The sequence below is a fragment of the Eubalaena glacialis genome, chromosome 11 (genome assembly GCF_028564815.1).
Source record: "Eubalaena glacialis isolate mEubGla1 chromosome 11, mEubGla1.1.hap2.+ XY, whole genome shotgun sequence".
Classification (NCBI taxonomy): Eukaryota; Metazoa; Chordata; class Mammalia; order Artiodactyla; family Balaenidae; genus Eubalaena; species Eubalaena glacialis.
This window is the reverse complement of record NC_083726.1, coordinates 10,746,290-10,764,228: the sequence shown is the minus strand read 5'-3', so window position 1 is coordinate 10,764,228 and position 17,939 is coordinate 10,746,290. Positions and strand designations below refer to the sequence as shown.

At 54.0% G+C, this 17,939-nt stretch overlaps 2 protein-coding genes across 2 annotated transcripts in view; both read left to right on the top strand.

Moving 5' to 3' along the window:
* The first annotated feature begins 313 nt into the window (after positions 1 to 313).
* NOL12 (nucleolar protein 12) lies at positions 314 to 5,321 on the top strand. The gene is made up of 6 exons (XM_061204856.1): positions 314 to 457; positions 2,312 to 2,417; positions 2,704 to 2,752; positions 3,289 to 3,431; positions 4,387 to 4,484; positions 4,891 to 5,321. Exons 1-6 carry the CDS (start codon positions 375 to 377, stop codon positions 5,054 to 5,056), a joined length of 645 nt encoding a protein of 214 aa, XP_061060839.1. The 5' UTR covers positions 314 to 374; the 3' UTR covers positions 5,057 to 5,321.
* A 9,846-nt stretch (positions 5,322 to 15,167) lies between these two features.
* Positions 15,168 to 17,939, top strand: part of TRIOBP (TRIO and F-actin binding protein) — a 56,666-nt gene continuing 53,894 nt past the window's right edge. Inside the window, exon 1 of the mRNA XM_061206537.1 lies at positions 15,168 to 15,317. Coding sequence (XP_061062520.1) covers positions 15,204 to 15,317 — 114 coding nt within the window. The 5' untranslated portion in view covers positions 15,168 to 15,203. The remainder of the gene's footprint in view (positions 15,318 to 17,939) is intronic.

Sequence of the window (17,939 nt, the reverse complement as noted above, 5' to 3'; positions counted from 1 at the left end):
ACCACGGAGTTGACATCCAAATCAAAAGAAGGATCAGCAATCTTTGGCCATTCACTAATAACTCTGTATTGAGCACCTACTGTGTGCAAGGCACCGTGCTAGGCGCTGGGACCTCTGGGTCTCACTCTCACCGTTGTTAGTCTAAGAGAGGGAGTGGGGCTGGGAGTCGCGGGGGTGGGTTGGGGAGGGGCAGGAATCTTGCCTGTTACAGGCAGAAGAGAGGGACGCGGAGACGGGCTGGGCGGCCCCTTTAAAAGGCGGGGCCTGGCGAGCGGAACTGCGGGGCGTCTCTGAGGGGCACTTCCGGGAGGCTGGAAGCGCTACACCCGGAAGTGTCAGGTGAGAGGGAACCGCGCCGCCGAGGCCTCACCGCTATGGGCCGCAACAAGAAGAAGAAGCGAGATGGCGACGGCCGGCGGCCGCGGCTCATTTTGAGCTTCGACGAGGAGAAGCGGCGGTGAGTGTCAAGGCTGGACCGTATCCTCTTCGGGCCGCCGGGCAAGGCTAAGGCCAGGTCCGCTGGCACACGCTCACGCGGAGGGCCCTTCCGGTCCCGCCCTCTGGGCGTGGTGCGAAGCACCCGCAGAAGGAAGCGGGCGCTCTAGGCCCCCAGCCCAGAGAAATGGAATCGTCCTCCCCGCCCTTACTTCTCTTTTCGGTTCCCCAACCCGCCCAGCGCTGCTGTACGCGCCGCCCGAGAGCGGGGAGCTCGGGGCTCCGAGCGGTGGCTTCGACCTCCGTAGCCCAGCCCGGCGGCCCCGCACGCAGCAGACTCAGCTGTCTTTGTTTTTGTTTTTAATAAATTTATTTATTTATTTATTTATTTTTGGCTGTGTTGGGTTTTCGTTTATGTGCGAGGGCTTTCTCTAGTTGCGGCGAGCGGGGGCCACTCTTTATCGCGGTGCGCGGGCCTCTCACTATCGCGGCCTCTCTTGTTGCGGAGCACAGGCTCCAGACGCGCAAGCTCAGTAGTTGTGGCTCACGGGCTTAGTTGCTCCGCGGCATGTGGGATCTTCCCAGACCAGGGCTCGAACCCGTGTCCCCTGCATTGGCAGGCAGATTCTCAACCACTGCGCCACCAGGGAAGCCCGACTCAGCTGTTTTTGATGAACGATGAGTGAATGAAACGAGTGGCTTAAATTCATTTATTCACCAGGCGATTACTAAGTTCCTTCGGGGTATGCGCGCCATGCCTCGGGATACCTGAGTCGGACTCCTAAGCCTTAGTGTCCGGTTCATCAAATGTCCCCCACTCAGAGTGCCACCTGGGCATGATAGTGGGTCAGCGAAAAGCCTAGCGTTGGGCCCCAGAACAGATGGGAATGGTGCAGCAAGCTCTAGAGAGATGAGAGGGACTGAGATCAGATAGGGGGAGGGAGGGAAATGCCAAAGCATCATCAAGAAACTCAGGGTGGGACTTCCCTGGTGGCGCAGTGGTTAAGAATCCGCCTGCCAATGCAGAGGACATAGGTTCGAGCCCTGGTCCGGGAAGATCCCACATGCCGCGGAACAACTAAGCCCGTGCGCCACAACTACTGAGCCTGCACTCTGGAGCCCACGAGCCACAACTACTGAGCCTGCGTGCCACAACTACTGAAGCCCGTGCGCCTAGAGCCTGTGCTGCACAACAAGGGAAGCTACCGCAATGAGAAGCCCATGCATCGCAACGAAGAGTAGCCCCCACTCGACAAAACTATGCAAAGCCCGCGCGCAGTTATGAAGACCCAACTCAGCCAAAAATAATAAATAAATAAAAAATAAAAAGAAACTCAGGGTGGCATCAACACAACTTACAGATGAGTCCAGGGGCGGGGTCCTGGGCAAATGGGGGTTAGTCCAATGGAGAGTTCGTGGAGGTCTGGGTGAGGGTGGCTTTGAAAGCCCCACTAGAAGTGGCTTAATTTACTGAGTAATGGAGTTTGCCAGAGAAGAAGGGACCCTCACCTGTTCTAGGTTCAAAGGCCCTCAGCCTGTGCCCACCACTTGGCCCTGTTGCTGGCAGCTGAGAGCCCTGGAGGGTAGTGAGTGGAGAGAGACAGCATCTCCCTCTCTTTCCCTAACCTTACACTCTCTGTGACCTTGGGCAAGTAACCTTCCCTCTCTGTGCCTCAGTGTCTCCCATCTGTAAAATGGGGATGGGCACCTACTACACAGGTTGCTGTGAGGATTACATGAGTTAACGTGTACATTTTTGGAATGGTGCTTGGCACGTGGTGAGTGCAGTATTAGGTTTTGTTTTGTTTTTTTCTCTTTCTGGAGCAAGCCCTTCTTTCCTTGTATCCTGATTTTCTTTCTTGCCTCTCTGCTGTAGGGAGTACCTGACAGGCTTCCACAAGCGGAAGGTGGAGCGGAAGAAGGCAGCCATTGAGGAGATCAAGAAGCGGCTCAAGCAGGAGCAGAAGAAGCTCCGGGAGGAGGTGCAGAGGGAGAGGGCGGGAGGGTGTCTCTGACTCCCAGGGGACTTGCAGCCTCGATGGCCCGAAAAGGGGCACCTGCAGGGATGAGGGGAGGTGTGGGCAGGCCTGGGGAGCAGTTTATACAGATAGAGACGCCGTGGGCCCAGGTCTGGGGAAGGTTTAAGGTGAGATCGCCTGGTCTTTCTCTTCAAGCCATGGTCTTACTCACCCTGGAGGTGAGCAGTGCCTCTGCCTGAGGTTGAGCTGAGAGGCCATACTCACCATGTTCCTTTCCCTTTGGTTTCAGCGCCACCAGGAATACTTGAAGATGCTGGCAGAGAGAGAGGAGGCGCTGGGTAATCCCATCCTTGGCCTGTCCTGGAGAATAGCCGACAGGCTGAGTTTATTTATTCCTTGGTGGGTGGGAGGGGAGGGGTGTGAGGGCTGCACAGAAGCTGACGTCCCTTGCTTTAGGGGTTTTGGTGGTGACGTGGCAGTCAGGGGTAGTCCTCAGCTGTCTCTAAATGTCAGTGGATCAGAGACCAGGAGGAGATCCAAACCTCTTGGTAAACCGATTGTGAGCAGAAAGGCCAGCTTCTGAGGCCTGAAAGGACTGGGGGTGGAGGGGTAGGGGAAGCAGCAGCTCCTGGTGTGGCTCCAGCTTTGTCCTGGTGGGAACCAGGGGGTCTGAGGTCTCCCTGGAGCATGAAGGGAAGAGTTGGGGGTCATTTATAGCATTTGCAGACCAGGCTCTGGAGCTGGGGACTTCCTGGATGCCCTCCGATAGAGCAGGGGGGCCACTGCACTCCAGGGCTGGGGGCAGGGGGCGGTGACTGGAGCCTGCTTACTTGTGCCGTGGGGCTGAGGCCCGGCTCTGTGCCCACCTGCACAGAGGAGGCAGACGAACTGGACCGGCTGGTGACAGCAAAGACAGAGCCGGTGCAGTACGACCACCTCAACCACACGGTCACCGTGACCACCATCAGCAACCTGGACTTCTCAGCAGCCCGGCTGCTCGGACTGCCCCCGCCTGAGGTGGGTCTCCCTCGCAGCCCCAGGGAAGAAGGGACACAGGGGCAGCCTGGCTGGCCAGGGGGTCACTAAGTGCGGGTCCATGTCATGGGATTCCAGTGTGAGGGCCTCTTTCCTCTGGGGCACCCTCCAGGGCCTGGACAAAAGCCCCGAGCCTGGGGCTTCAGAGGCCGGCTCCACCACTAGTGGCTGTGGGAACCTGGGCAGGTCTCTCTGCCTTGTCTGCTTCCCTTCACCACTACCTTGGGGTCACTGATGATAGCAGCTGCCTCGTGGGGTTGCTGTGGAGGATAAAAGTGGTCGATCCACTAGAAGCACTTGAGAGAGCAGTGATCACTCCCACTGCACGGTATGTCTCTGTGCCCTGACCTATGGGGTGTGAGTCATAACAAGTTCCAACCAGCTTTTTTTTTTTTAAAGAAAAGGAACACAATATCATTGAAAATATCAGAAAGCATCACAGCAAGTGCTGTCTTTTGAAACGTTTGTTTCAGTTAAACTTGTGTTTGGGTCGCGTAGGGGTTTATATGCGTGTGCACGTACAGTCACCAGGTAAACCACATCCCCGAGCATGGGTTACGGTGTCCTTGAGTTCAAGGGCCACCGCTTTATCACATCCTTTCTGAGCTCACACTCACCTTGCATTTGGTGCTCTTTCTTCTGTAAGGTCTGATGCAAAGACCAGTCTCGTCCCCATCTTAGAGTTCGCTCATTTGTGAGTGTTTGAGTGTGTCCACTGTAGGCTGTGGCGGTGGAGGACTTTGGAATCCAGCTCTGCCCGTGTCATCCCTGCTTTAGGGCACACGTGGCCTTTCCGCCCACGGCCTTCTCTGAGCCCCGACCCAGGTGAGGGAGGCGGCAGGTCACGCCCCCGCGCGACAGAGCCGCAACTGCTCAGGGTGCCCAGGCCCCTCGATCCAGCGCTCCCTGTGACGGTCCTTGTCCTGCGCTTCTTTAGCAAGGGCCCGGGCACAGGTCTGAGGAGGACGCGTCATCCGCGGAGAAGCCGACCAGAGCCTTACCCAGGAGGTCCAGAGACCCTCTGCTGTCCCAGCGGTGAGCCCTGGCCTGTCCTCCCCTGTGGGCCTGCTGCTATGGCTGGCGTTGTGAGGGTGCCTGTGGTGGGTGGTGTGGGGCACGTGCGGGGCCCTGGGCAGCGCTCTGCTCTGCTTGTCAAGTGGTCCTCGGCCTCCCTCACTGCCCCCCACCTCCAACCCCTGAGAATGTCTGACCCTGGGTACCCTTAGTGCCTGGGGTAAGGGCCTTTCTTGCTGTGAGCTGAGGAGCTGGCAGGCCCTCTGGGGACAGAGCATGCTGCCTTTGGAATGGTGTCCATGGCCTGTCCTGACTTCCCCTCCATGAGCTGGGCCGTCAGTCCCCCCCCTGCCCAAACTTCCACCCGCACCCTGTTCCCCAGGGTAGACTGAGGCCCGAGCCTCACCAGCCTTCCGCCCTCCCACAGTATCTCCTCTCTCACGGCCTCGCTGCACGCGCACAAGCGCAAGAAGATCAAGAGGAAACATCCCAGCCGGGCCCAGAACTCCACCAAGAAGCCCCCAAGCGCCACTCGTACCAGTAAGACCCAGCGCCGCCGGCTGACAGGCCAAGCCCGGCACAGCGGGGAGTGAGCCCTGAGACCCAGGCCGTGCCCCAGCCTCGGCTGCAAGGACCTGTCCTGTCCCAGCTTGGCTGTCCCGTAAGCCAGCCTGCACCCAGGCGCTGACTCCCCGGCCCAAACTTGGGAGGCCAGCACCTCTCAGGCCTGGGGCTTGGACTCCAGCCGACACAGGCGGCTGAGAGCTGGCCTCCGCCAGGGGGAGCCTCCAGGGCCACATTTGGGGCATCTTCCCAAATGTATACCCCACCGAACCTTGATTACATTTGTGAAAGTAAGCGCACGTGTGGTCAGTTTGTCCCTGGCCCCGGTGCCACACGCCGAGGGCAGGCGTTCGGGGTGGAGGGAGCTGCTGAGGTATGGGTCATCCTCACTGTCCAGCAGTCCTCCCTGTGGGCACGAAACGGTAGCGCTAGGTCCGGGCCCCCAACCCGGGTGAAGGCCAGCGCCACCACTGGTAGAAGCCAGGGTCTCCCTGCTGCTCTGGAACCTGGGCCGGTGGGTGAGCAGAGCTGGGCTCTGCCTTTTCCTGGCTGGGACCTTTTGCCTCTTCCTTCTCCTTGGCCTTGTTGGCCTCCTTAGCTGACGTTGAAGGGGTGGAGACGGGGGAGTCCCGGAGTATTCCTCCCCCACCCAAACTTGGGCAGCTTCCCCAGGCTTCCAGCAGCTCCCAGACAGAGCCCAACAAAGAAGGAGCGATTAGTCCCTTGTAAAGAAAATACATCTCCACTCGCCTGAGAGCCTGGCCCTTTCAGAGCAGGCCCCTCACGAGGCTGGCTGGTGCTTGGTGAGGCCTGCTGCTTTTTCACACTTCTTCCAGGGAAACCTTCAGGTGCGGCTTCAGAGCCGATGGAAACCAGCCTGTTAGTGACCCACGTCACTCACACTCCCCGCTCTTCTCCTGACCGAGCTGGGCTGGTGGCAGAATCCAGGTCCAGCTGCCTCAGGTGGATGTGATGCCGGTGAGGACAGCCGGAGCATCTGTTCTGGAGACTGTCAGACCCCACTTGGGCTGACTGGTTCCTGTGACTCTGGGCCAGGGCACAGGAATTTCAGGTTGCGCCCTGAGTAGCGGAGCTGTGTCGGGCCCTGACACTAGGACTGCAAAGGCGAGACACATGAGCTCTAGGCCCCTGTGCAGCTGATGGACTAGTGAGTGTGTGTGAGGGGAGTGCAGGTTCTGCTCAGCCCTGGGGCGTGGGGGGCTTCCGGAGGAGGGGAGCAGGGATCGGGGGTCCGCAGAGCCGGCCTTCCCCTCCACTCACCCCGTGGAGGGACTCCCAGGAGCAGCCCTGGCCCTGCACTGGGCAGGCGTTCTCCCCTGTCACCATCAACCCACCATCTGGTGCTGGCTGGTGCGGGTCTGAAGGCCACACCTGGCCGTGGGAACGTGAAGCTCAGGGCTTGTGGCTGGGAGGCCCGGTGACCTGGCTTCTTGGCTCCTTCCACCTGCTCTCCCTGCTGCCTTCCTGTTGTCCTCCCCGTGCTTGGGGTGGGGCGACTTGCCCCGTTTGGCTGCCTCCATCCAGGGCAGAGGGCAGAGCTTGTACAAGCTGTCCAGGTGGTTCTGGTACTTGACCCGGAGCAGTGAGTCTCTCCCTCACAGCCCCTTGTGATCAGGAGCAGAGATGAGCCTGGGGGATTCGCACACACAGCCGGGCTGGGATTTGAGTCCTGGCTCAGCCGCTGGGCCACTGTGTGAGCTCCTCACTGCTGACTTCACTGGGACTGTTTCCCCACGTGTGAGATGTCATAAGACACCTATCTCGCAGGCCTGCCTGGAGGCTGAAGGGAGACCACGTGCATGAACCGCTTCCCACGGCTCCTGACTTTCCCAGGGGTGCCTTCCGTGTGTGCACGGCTGCCGCTGAGACACCGTACCGGGCTCTCTTCTCCATCCCCAATGGCATAAGATGTTTTACAACTTACACCTACATTTGTAATGTTTACTAGTATTACGTTCTCATCCACTCTCTCCCACGTGTGCCCTCGGAAACCAGCAGACCAAGGAGATTGAATCATGGTAATTTTTGCCAATCCTAAGATTGAAAGTGATAGAGTCAGAACTCTCTGGAGAACTTGTTTTTTCTCTCCATGTTCTACCTGGATTCTTCCTGTCGCTCCCCATCCTGTGGGCCCTGTGGTTTGGGACCTCTAGGAGCTTAATCAGGAAAGATTAGATTTAGCTACATATAATATGAAACAAGATTTTAAAATAACTGGCTTATGTAAGAGAGGAATTCTCAGGTTAACAAAAATGGAAGTTAGCTAGCCTGGAGTGGAGATGGCAGGCTTTTAGCTTTTTGTTTTGTGCCATTTTTTTTTAAATTAATTAATTAATTGATTAATTTATTTTTGGCTGTGTTGGGTCTTCGTTTCTGTGCGAGGGCTTTCTCCAGTTGCAGCGAGCGGGGGCCACTCTTCATCGCGGTGCGCGGGCCTCTCACTGTCGCGGCCTCTGCTGTTGCGGAGCACAGGCTCCAGACGCGCAGGCTCAGTAGTTGTGGCTCACGGGCTTAGTTGCTCCGCGGCATGTGGGATCTTCCCAGACCAGGGCTTGAACCCGTGTCCCCTGCATTGGCAGGCAGATTCTTAACCACTGTGCCACCAGGGAAGCCCTTGTGCCATTTTCAATACATGGGTTCCACCTCGTGGTCCAAGATGGCTGCCTGAGCTTCAGCCATCATATCTGCCTCTCAGCTGCAGGAAGGAGGAAGGGATGAAGGTCAGGGCCCTCCTTTTAGGAACACTTGATGCTTGTGCTATTAGGCAGGTGGCAAAGGCTTAGGGCAGGAGGAAGAGGGAGCTCCTAGTTGCAGGGAAGGCTGGGGTCCGTGGTCTATTCTGGAGAACCGTGTACCCACTAAGAATTGGGGATTGCGTTACTAACGGGAGAATTGGTATTGGGGTGCAAGCAGCAGATTCTCACACAGGAGCCAAATACGTAAAGGGCTGTCCAGCGGGGATCCAACTGTGGAACTAAAGCCATAGCAGACGCTCATCCAGATGTTCCGGTTACCGCACTGAACTTCCCAGATGGGTCAGGCCTGTGCTAGTAAAACGAGGAGCAATGGCCATGGTTACTGGGAGCCAGGCCTCAGCTCAGTAGAGGAAAGAACTCTCCTAGTAGGATCCGTTTTGGGGTGGCCTGATTCTCCCCCAGGGGCTGAGGTGAGCAGGCCAGGTGGAGCTGCCCGCCGGCGTCTGAAACTGAGGAGGAGAGGGATCTGATGTTAAGCCTCAGCTTCCTTCCTCTCCAAAATCCCTTTGACCTTGATGTTCCCTAGGCTTGAGCTGTTGCTTTCCCTTTAGCTGTGTGGAGGGCTCTGGGGAGGGGTTCCCAATTCATCCTGAGCTTGGAGGGCTCACTGCCTGCTCTTTTGTGAGCAGGTCCATCTTAGAAAAGCCCTCCTGAGACTTCGTTGGTGGTCCAGTGGTGGTTAGGACTCCGTGCTCCCAATGCAGGAGGCCCGGTTCGATCCCTGGTCGGGGAACTAGATCCTGAACGCTGCAACAAAACTAAAAGATCCCACTTGCTGCAACTAAGACCCAGCACAGCCAAATAAATAATTATTAAAGAAAAAGAAAAAAGAAAAGCTGTCCTGTTCTGAGCAAACATCTGCCTCCTCCAGATGCCAGAGAAGCCCTTTAGGTGTTTGCACTCTGCCCTCCGCCTTTCTCACTCTCCTCGGCTCTGAGCTGCCTCCTCTGGGAAGCCTTCCTTGACACCTGGCAATCAGTCATTTCTCCATCTGGGCTCCCGGGATACTTTGCGTTTCTTTCTTTTAAACACTGAACATATTATAACCTGGTTACCTCTTTCCCCCCAGCCAGGCCCTGAGCTTTCTGAATGGGAAGTTGTGTCGGTCATTTCTGTGTTTCTGCTCTTGAAACAGGACCTGAATCGCTGTAGGTTTTTGGCCAGTCCTGGCTGGATTACACTGGACCCATTCTCCCTCCTCACAGGTGTTCCCACGTAACCCTTGAAATAATCTTTTTGAGATTTTCTTGGCCCTAGTGCCATGCTTTCCTGTCTGCAAGTTTCCGAATCTAGTTTTTTCTCCTCATCGCCACAACCATCTCCCGTGGGCCCTTGCTGAAACCTTCCCTGTCCGGTGAGCTTTGCCCTCTCCCTTCCCCCTTAGTCACCATGATTGGCAAATAACCAAAAGAAGGAGGATGGAAAACAAATTTATCAAGTACCTCCAATGTGCCAGTAATGACTAACTCAACAACAGCACTGTGAAGTGGGTACTAGCTCCATTCGACAGTTGAGAAAACTGAGTCTCAGGTTAAGTTACATCAAAAGTTACCCCGTTATAGATAATAAGACATGATCCTCACATCTCATGAGGGAGACAGACACATGGAGATCACCCTGGAGGTCGGTTCAATAAAGTATAGGCCCAGGGGGGCACAGAACAGATTGGAGGTGACATTGAAAGGAGTCTTGGAAGATGGCTTGGCCAGGTGGATGGGAGAGGGGATGGGCAGGCAGAGAGCCCTTGGTGAGCAAAGGTCGGGGAGGGGTGGTCAGAGGAGAGGAGTAAGCTGCAGAGGCCGGCAGGGACCAGACCCCTTAAGGGTCTGAGCTAAGGATCTGGACCCTTATCTTGGGGCAGCGGGAGCCTCCGATGTGGGAGTGGGGGTTGAGCCTGGGGATAGTCAGAGTCAGGGATTCATTTGAGAGAAATCTCCCTGGTGGCAGCGTCAGGGTGCACCAGGGGGACTGGAAGCTCCAAAACCCTCCAGCAATAATCCAGGGGAGAGGTGGGCAGACCCTCCTCTCATGCAGGCAGCACTTGCTCTCTCACCAAGTGTTTACCGAGCACCGGTAGGGCAGTGCTTAGTAAAGCACCAGTATTAGGTGCTTAGCACTGGGGATACACTGGTGAGCAAGACAGGGTGGTCCGTGCCCTCCAGGGATTTACATCCCCTGAGCTGTTTCTATAGGGACAGAGAGGAGGAGAGATAATAACATTTATTGAGCACTCACTGTATACCAGTCACTCTTTACCTGGTTTAACTCACTGAGTTCTCACCATAACCCCACAGGGTAGGTAATTCCATTAAGCCCATTTTGCAGGTGAGGCACATTGAGATGCCCCCCAACCCTACCCTGATGTCCTCCAGGACACTGTTTTAGCTGAGTTCTAACTGCTCACTGTCTCTCAGTTGGAGCTGGGATTTAAGCTGAGGGTCATCTCTGGCTGGGCACATGTACATCTCCAGGGAAGGATCAAGAAGGTAGACATACCCAAGCCATGGGTCCTTCCAAAAAGAAATGTCACACCCTAGATACCTATGTTAACACTGCCGGACTAGCTGAACAAACCCAAAGAAACGGGAGGTGGAGATCCAGGATCTTACCTCCAGGGGGCGCCACTCACATGGTCGACAAAGTGAAAGACACCCCAGGAACAACGGGAGTCTTGCACAGGATCCCGGCAGAGTGAGCCCTCACTTAAGGCTGGGGAAGCCAGGGAGGGCTTCCTGGAGCGGGTGGGCATTTAAGCCATCACTAAAGGATGAAAATCTGTGATTTACCATTTCAGAGACACTGCATAAAAGAGAAGTCCTGAGGATTAGTTTGGTTTGACTTACACAATGTTTAAAAACAATTTGACTTAGCCATATTTAAAATTTTTTGAGGTTTTATATAAAAGTTCAGATTTCCAGCTTCGCCAGCTTCTGCAGGCTTTGGATCACCACTTTACAGGGTAGGTAGCTTTGGGCTGGAGCCAGCCCTGATGACCGCTTTAGGGACTCATACCTTCCAGCCCCTGCTCCACTGGGTCACAGCCCCCTGCATCTCTACCTTGCCTGCCCAGATCATGTGACACTCCAACAGGCCTGTGAGCCCGGAGGCCTGGGATGACCCTTCCCGCTTGATCAGTGAGGAAACTGAGGCTCAGGGGGGTAGAGTGGGATTAGGACTATCACTTATTGTTCTGCTTCCCCAAATCTCTGAAGAGGTATGTCTCTGCCGAGGGGAAGGGCGTGAGCCAAGGGGTGGAGGTGAGCAGGCAAAGACTCTTCAGGGAGCGGAAAGGGGAATGGGAGGCTGGGGCTAAATGGTGACAAGTGGTGATGCTGCCCTGGCTGCCACCATTATGCCCTGAGCCATCCCACAGAACTCAAGAGTGTGTTTTCAGACCAGGCACTGTCATCGAGGGGCTGGGTGGCTTTGGGCAACTTGCTTGAGTCTTGAGTTTCCCATCTGTACAATGGGGTTGTAGCTGCCGTTCCCATCACAGGGATGAAAGTACTACTGTCCCCCACAGGAGGGGGCTTCCTCCAACAGACCCCTTCACTCATCCCAACACACCCCTGGCTCACCGGTCCCTTCAGTACCCTGGCTGCTGCCCAACCCCAATCCCCCCACCCCAACTGTTTTCCCTGCCCTGGAGGAATGCAGGCAGGCAGCTCCAGAGCTGCGGAGAGCACTCAGGACAGCCCACCAATCCCACCCACTGACTCTCCCCCTCACCTCCTTATTCTTTCCCCTCTAGCCTCGCTGCTGCTTTCCCTTCAGCCTGAAATGCTTTTCCCAGGACCTGCAGGCTCACTGCCACGTCTTCTTCAGGTCTTTGCTCAAAGGTCGCCACCTCAGAGAGCCCATCGCCGACCACCTTATTTTTTTCTTTTAATGTTTAACATTTTCTAAATATTTATTTTTGGATTTTTGTAACATTAAATAAGAAATAGAGCCATTGGAATTGTTTTATTGACTAAATATATATGTGTATATATATGAGATCCAGCTGGAAATACTTCCTGACCACCTTTTTTTTTTTTTTTAATTTTTATTTTATTTATATTTATTTTTGGCTGTGTTGGGTCTTCGTTTCTGTGCGAGGGCTTTCACTAGTTGCGGCAAGTGGGGGCCACTCTTCATCGCGGTGCACGGGCCTCTCACTGTCGCGGCCTCTCCCGTTGCGGAGCACAAGCTCCAGACGTGCAGGCTCAGTAGTTGTGGCTCACGGGCCTAGTTGCTCCGCGGCATGTGGGATCTTCCCAGACCAGGGCTCGAACCCGTGTCCCCTGCATTGGCAGGCAGATTCTCAACTGCTGCACCACCAGGGAAGCCCCTGACCACCTTATTTAAAAAGTAATGCTCTCCCCACACCAGCCACTTCCAACCCCCCGACCCCTTCATTTTTCTCCTTAGCACCTATCACCAGCCGACATACTCCATATATTGCTTGTTTATCTTGTTTGGGATCTGTTTGTCTCCACTAGAATGTAAGTGCCACAAAAATAGGAGGTTCGCGCTTTTGTTCACTGATGTGTCCTCAGCGCACACAACGGACAAAGTAGGGGCTCTGTAAGTACTGAATGAATTGAAGTGTCAGGAGTGCCACGCTGAGTTGGCTCCAGATTTTACTGGTTGGTGGGTGCTGCAGAGCTGGGGCCATACCCTGAGTTTCAAACTCAAACCAAGCACCCACCCACCTCCTGACTCAGAGAGGTCAGGTAACTGTCTCAAGATCCCATGGCCTCACTACAAGTGCTAGAGCCTCCCTGCTCTCTGTTTTGCTTACAGTAATTGGGACTGAGAAGAAAGATCATTATCCTTGTTATGAAGGTGTGCTTTCACCCAGTCCGTCCTGTGCCAGGATGACCTGTTCAGGGGTCTGTCTCTCCCCCCGTCAGTGGGCTCCCCCTCTCAGAAGGAGCCACGTTTTATTCATGTTACCATATCCCTGGTGCCCAGCACAGGCCTGGCATGTACCAGGTACCTGTGAATGTCTGAGTTAACTAGTGAATGAAGATGCTCTGTATTGGCCAGTGGAGTCCAGACACATCAGGGTTTTAGTCTTGGCTCTGCCACTTACTAGCTGGGTGACACTGGCGAATTAGTTAATTTCGCTGATCCTAGTTGCTGTGAAATGAGGATCTTGGTACTTAATCCTTCAGGTTACTACGTCCTCATAGATGTAAAGATTTTGGAACAGAAGCTGGCACATAGTGCAGAATGTTAGCTTAGAAAAGAAGGCATATTTTTTAAAAGGAGGAACTTTGCATTTTGTGAGTGAGCTCCACATCAGTGGAAGTGTGCAAATGGATGTGCAAATGGTCGAAAACCCCTGGGCATTTCATTTCATCCTCAGGTACTACTGCCACCTCCACTTTACAGATAAGAAAATTGAGACGCAGAGCCAAAGCCGGCCTAGGAGACTGTGGCGGGAACGAACGGAAGGGAAAGAGATTAAAAAGAGCCAGAACCGCCAGTGCCAGCCCTCTCAAGAACCTCCTGGGAACCCTGCCACTGCTGCTCAGGCTAAGCGTGCAGCGGGTCTGGCATTCGGAGACATCTGGGCGCCGCCCGCCTCCGCCCCGCCCCTTGCCCTCGGGTTGTCCAGTCCCAAGGTCTTCATGTAAATGAAGCACCTAGAAAGAGCCTATGCGAGAGCGGCAGGGGCGTGGTCTTCGTCCACCTCCCAGGCAACGTTCTGATTCATTGTTAAAATAGAAAGGCTGTGACCCCTGGCACCCCACCCCAGCACCCCCTTGTGTGTGGAAACCCGAGCCGAGGTTAGTACCGCGAGCAGAAAGGTTGAGAGGGAGGAAAGGCTAGTGGGAAAAGGTAGAGGGGTGAGGGACACGGGGAGGGACTGTCTGACTAGCTGGATGGAGAGAGGTCCAGGGGTCCATTCCCCGGGTGGGGCATGCATGTCCGCTGAAGGTTTTTCATTGTTATATCCACACCTAAAGTGCATTTTAGAGAAGGATTCTGCCAATTGGTTGGGGGTGGGAGGGGGAAGCGGGAGCAGTGAGGGGCATGTGTATAAGAGCACCCCACAACCGCCCACAGGGGATTAAGCTGCTTTCTCAGTCTGAGGCGTTGCTCCTTTATGTGGCGGGATTGGGAAGGAACCGCCCAGGCTGGGCAGGACGGATGCCTACCCTCTGCACTACTGGGAGCAGGGAACGACGCAGGGAGATAACAGCTCGGGGAGAATTGGAGACCCCGGGACCACTGAAGGGCCAGTGGTGCCCCCAACCTCCACCGTGCCCTGCCACTTCCCCAGGTCTGATGGTGAAGGAGCCAGGAATCTTCTCCCTGGTTGCCCCAGGGGAGGATGTGAAATTCTCCAGCTCTCCCCCAAGATTGGCAACTAAGGCCAGATCCCCTGCGACGCTTTGGAGGAAACTCGACAGGTATGAGCAGATGACCTGGGGGCACAGTAAGGTGCATGTGTGTTTGGGGATATGGATTCCTCTCACCCCACCCCACTTGCTGGGGTGAGGAGAGCATCTTCAAGTCACTCTTCTGACGGGGCTCCCCCGCCCCGCCAGGGCATGGGGTTGGAGCCCTCAGTGGCGCCCAGAGGAAGAGCCCTGTGCTCGTCACAACACCAGGGGTTCTCTTTGGCTGAGCTCTGCCAGACTTGCAGTGTGACCTTATGTTGTTCACTTTCATCCATGATTTTGTCCTCAATTCTGAAAATACCTGGCTGGCCATTTGCCTCACTCTCAGGGTTTCCCAAGGGACCTGTGTGAGTTGGCAGTGTGATCCAGTGTCCCTCACACCCACCTCTGAGAGGGTGGGGAGGCACAAAGATTGGGTTTGAATCCAATTCAGCCACTGGGACTTTGAACAAGTTATGGAATCTCTGTGAGACTTAGTTGCCTCATCTGAAATTGGCATTAATTTTATCTACAATGCAGGATAACTGTAAGGCAAGGGCACTCAAACTTTGGGGTGCATTGGAATCGCCTAGGAGACATGTATAACATGCATTGTATAAGTGCCTTGTATAAGTGCCTCACCTCCAGAGATTCTGGCTGGGTGGATCAGGGAAGGAACTGGGAATATGCATTTTATGAGCAGCTCAGCTGAGTCTAATGCAGGGTCCTCAAAATACACTTTGAGCAACACTGCAGTAATGACTAGAAATCACATGTCAAATGTTTGGCAGAGTGCCTGGTGCTTAGGAGGTGCTTAATGAGTGTTTGTTGAGTGAATAAGTGAGCAGGTGAAAGAATTGATGGATAACCTCATTTCCTTGGTCCTTGGCTGTCTGGGGGCAAGCTGGGGCTGGAGTCCGGGTGGGCTGCCAGCCAGTCAGCTGGTCTTTGCCTCTCCCCACTCCCAATTCTTCCCAGGCCCCACCATCGGATTGCAGGAGCTGCCCTGGCCTGATTCAACTGATATGGATGGGGTGGCTGGGAATGCCCCCTGTGAACACTTTGAAGCTAATGTGCTTGCCCAGAGATGCTGTCAGAACTGCTTCCACCCTGAGGAGGCCCACAGAGCAAGGCATCAGGTGGGCAGGCTTTCCTGAGTGGTCGTTTGGGACAGGGGAGTCTGCGATGGGGGTGCCTGGCTGGGCCACTAACTTGCAACTGAACTCAGACACTGACCTTCCTTGTGGTCAGAGCCTCAGTTTTCCCAGTCTGTACAATGAGATGGTGGGACCATGTTAACGCTTCCCAAATGCCAGTTATTCTCCTCCTGCTCTTATGATTTTTTTGCCAAGCCTCATATAACCTATTACTTACTGTACTGTCCATTAAATCAGTACGCATTTTTTCACTTATATTAAAACAAAACTTTACATCACCACCACAAATAGAAAACTAGAATCATATTCTTTATATAAAAGGTTCAAAGGAAAGAATAAAAAAGGAAAAAAAAAACAATCCAGAAATGTCACTAAATTCTAACTAGAGAGTGTTGTCAGCTAAAGGTTCTGAGCCTGAGCCCTGCTGTCTCTGTTAAAAAGGGAGATTGGTAGGTGTTAGCCATTAAAGATACCCACATCCACTGGAGACTTTCTCCTTGAAGGTACTGAAGGAGTGAAAGGGGAGGCATTTTCTCACTTTGTGATGGATGAGGTTTCAGGCTAAGCCCTGGTCCAAGTAAACCCAGAGCTATGAGAAGCACAGGACTGTGAATCTCCAAGGGCGCTGCAGCCTTGACCGCCTAATGGCTCTGTCATTCTCAGTGGGACTTGAGGCTCCTCTTGAGCCTGGCAGCCATCTCCATGCAGGCATTAGGCTCTAAGAGGTGACCATTATAAGGGAGTTGCTGTTCAGCTTTGGAGCCAAAGCAGACCAGAGTTCCAGTCCTAGGTTTGCCATTTACCCGCTGTGTGACCTTGGGTCATTGACTGCTCTGGTTTCACTCTCCTAATGGGTAAAGTGGGGCAACAAGTCTTCTCACCCAGGGCATCTGGCCCTGCTTAGCCCAAGTCACATGTGGCTAATTCGATACACATTCGTTTCCTTTCTTCCTCCTTCCCGACCAGAAAAATAAACCTGGGAGATTCTTTTCTACCCGTCCTGATACCTCCAAAAACAGCTCCCCTACCCTCGCCCCCAAATTCAGGGAGCAGTTGCCTGAAATCCCTGTGAGTCCATCTCCCATGCAAATGACCTTCTCCTGATGGGTGGGGAGATGGCAAGCATGGAACAGGAGGAGAAACTTGGATTCAGACAGGTCTGAGTTCTAGTCTCAGTCCCACCACTTCCCAGCTGAGACCTTGGGCCAGCTCATGTGTTCACATATTTTGAAAAGGTACTTAAAATGTGCCAGGCATTAAGCTAGATATTGGGGAAACAGTGACAAATAGAACAGACACAGTTCCTGGTTCATGGGCTTGTAGTCTAGCAAGAGAAATGGAGACTAAGAAAGTAATTATGCAAATAATTTTTGAATCATGGTTGTGATAAATGTTGTAAAGGAACAGCACGTGGCATGAGGGTAAATGATAGGGCATTCGGGGAATGTTTCTCCAAGGAAATGATACTTTAGCTGCTTGGTAAGGGCTATGAGGGTATCGCCAGTGAAGTTGGGGTAAGAGGAGAGGAAGGGAACAGTAAGTGCAAAGCCCCTGAGGCAGAAAGGAGGAGGCACACTGGAGGGTGGAGAGAAGCCAAGGATGGAGAATGGGGTGGGGGCTGGGTCTCACCGGCCTTGTGGGAACTTGTGGACATGCTGAGAACCTTGGACTTTTTCCTGAGAGGCATGGGGAGCCACTAAAGATTTTAAACAGGGGAGTGATGTGATCAGATTTGCATTTTCAAAAGTCACTCTGACTGCAGGACAGAGAATGGACAGCAGGGAGTGAGAGTGAACAAGGTGACCAATGAGGAAAAAGTGCAATTACTCATATCAGAGGTGACAGAGACTTTTTTTTTAATTAACTAATTTTATTTTGGCTGCACTGGGTCTTCATTGTGGCACGCGGGCTTCTCTAGTTGTGGCGTGCGGGCTTAGTTGCGGTATGTGGGATTTTAGTTCCCCAACCAGGGATTGAACCCGGGCCTCCTGCATTGGGAGCGTGGAATCTTAACCACTGGACCACCAGGGAAGTCCCTGATGCTGGAGATTTTGAGATGGAGACAAATGGACACATTTCAGAACTAACTGAATAGGAGAATCTAAAGGATTTGGTAACTGAGTAACGTGGAGAGGCTGGAACATGGCTGACTGCTGTGTTATTTTCTGAGGCAGAGTTCTTGGAATGGGAGGCCCGTTTAGAGTTGTTTGGGGTGGTGAGTGGGAGGTGCCTGGGGGACACACTGGAGATGAGAGGAGTTTACTTAATATGAGGCGCTCAGGAGCCAGACCTCTGCAGGAGATAGAGGCTTTCAAGTCATCAGGATCTGGCGCTGATGAAAGTCCTGCTCATGGATGAGCAGTTTCAAACACGTAGCGTCACAAAATCTGTGTGTTAAAAAAGCATCCCCCAGCCAGATCCTTAATTACACTCCAGCACAAACTCATCCCTGAGGGGCCTGATAAAGGTATCACCTGGGGCTAGAGCCAGTTCTGACATCTTCACCTATGTTAGAAAACGCAAGGACTTCCCTGGTGGCGCAGTGGTTAAGAATCCGCCTGCCAATGCAGGGGACATGGGTTCGAGTCCTGGTCCGGGAAGATC

Excerpts from the sequence above, each read along its gene's own strand:
- NOL12 (XM_061204856.1), top strand. The coding sequence starts at position 375 with ATGGGCCGCAACAAGAAGAAGAAGCGAGATGGCGACGGCCGGCGGCCG. Across the intron at positions 2,418-2,703 it reads AGAAGAAGCTCCGGGAGGAG|CGCCACCAGGAATACTTGAA; the intron begins GTGCAGAGGGAG and ends CTTTGGTTTCAG. Across the intron at positions 4,485-4,890 it reads GACCCTCTGCTGTCCCAGCG|TATCTCCTCTCTCACGGCCT; the intron begins GTGAGCCCTGGC and ends GCCCTCCCACAG.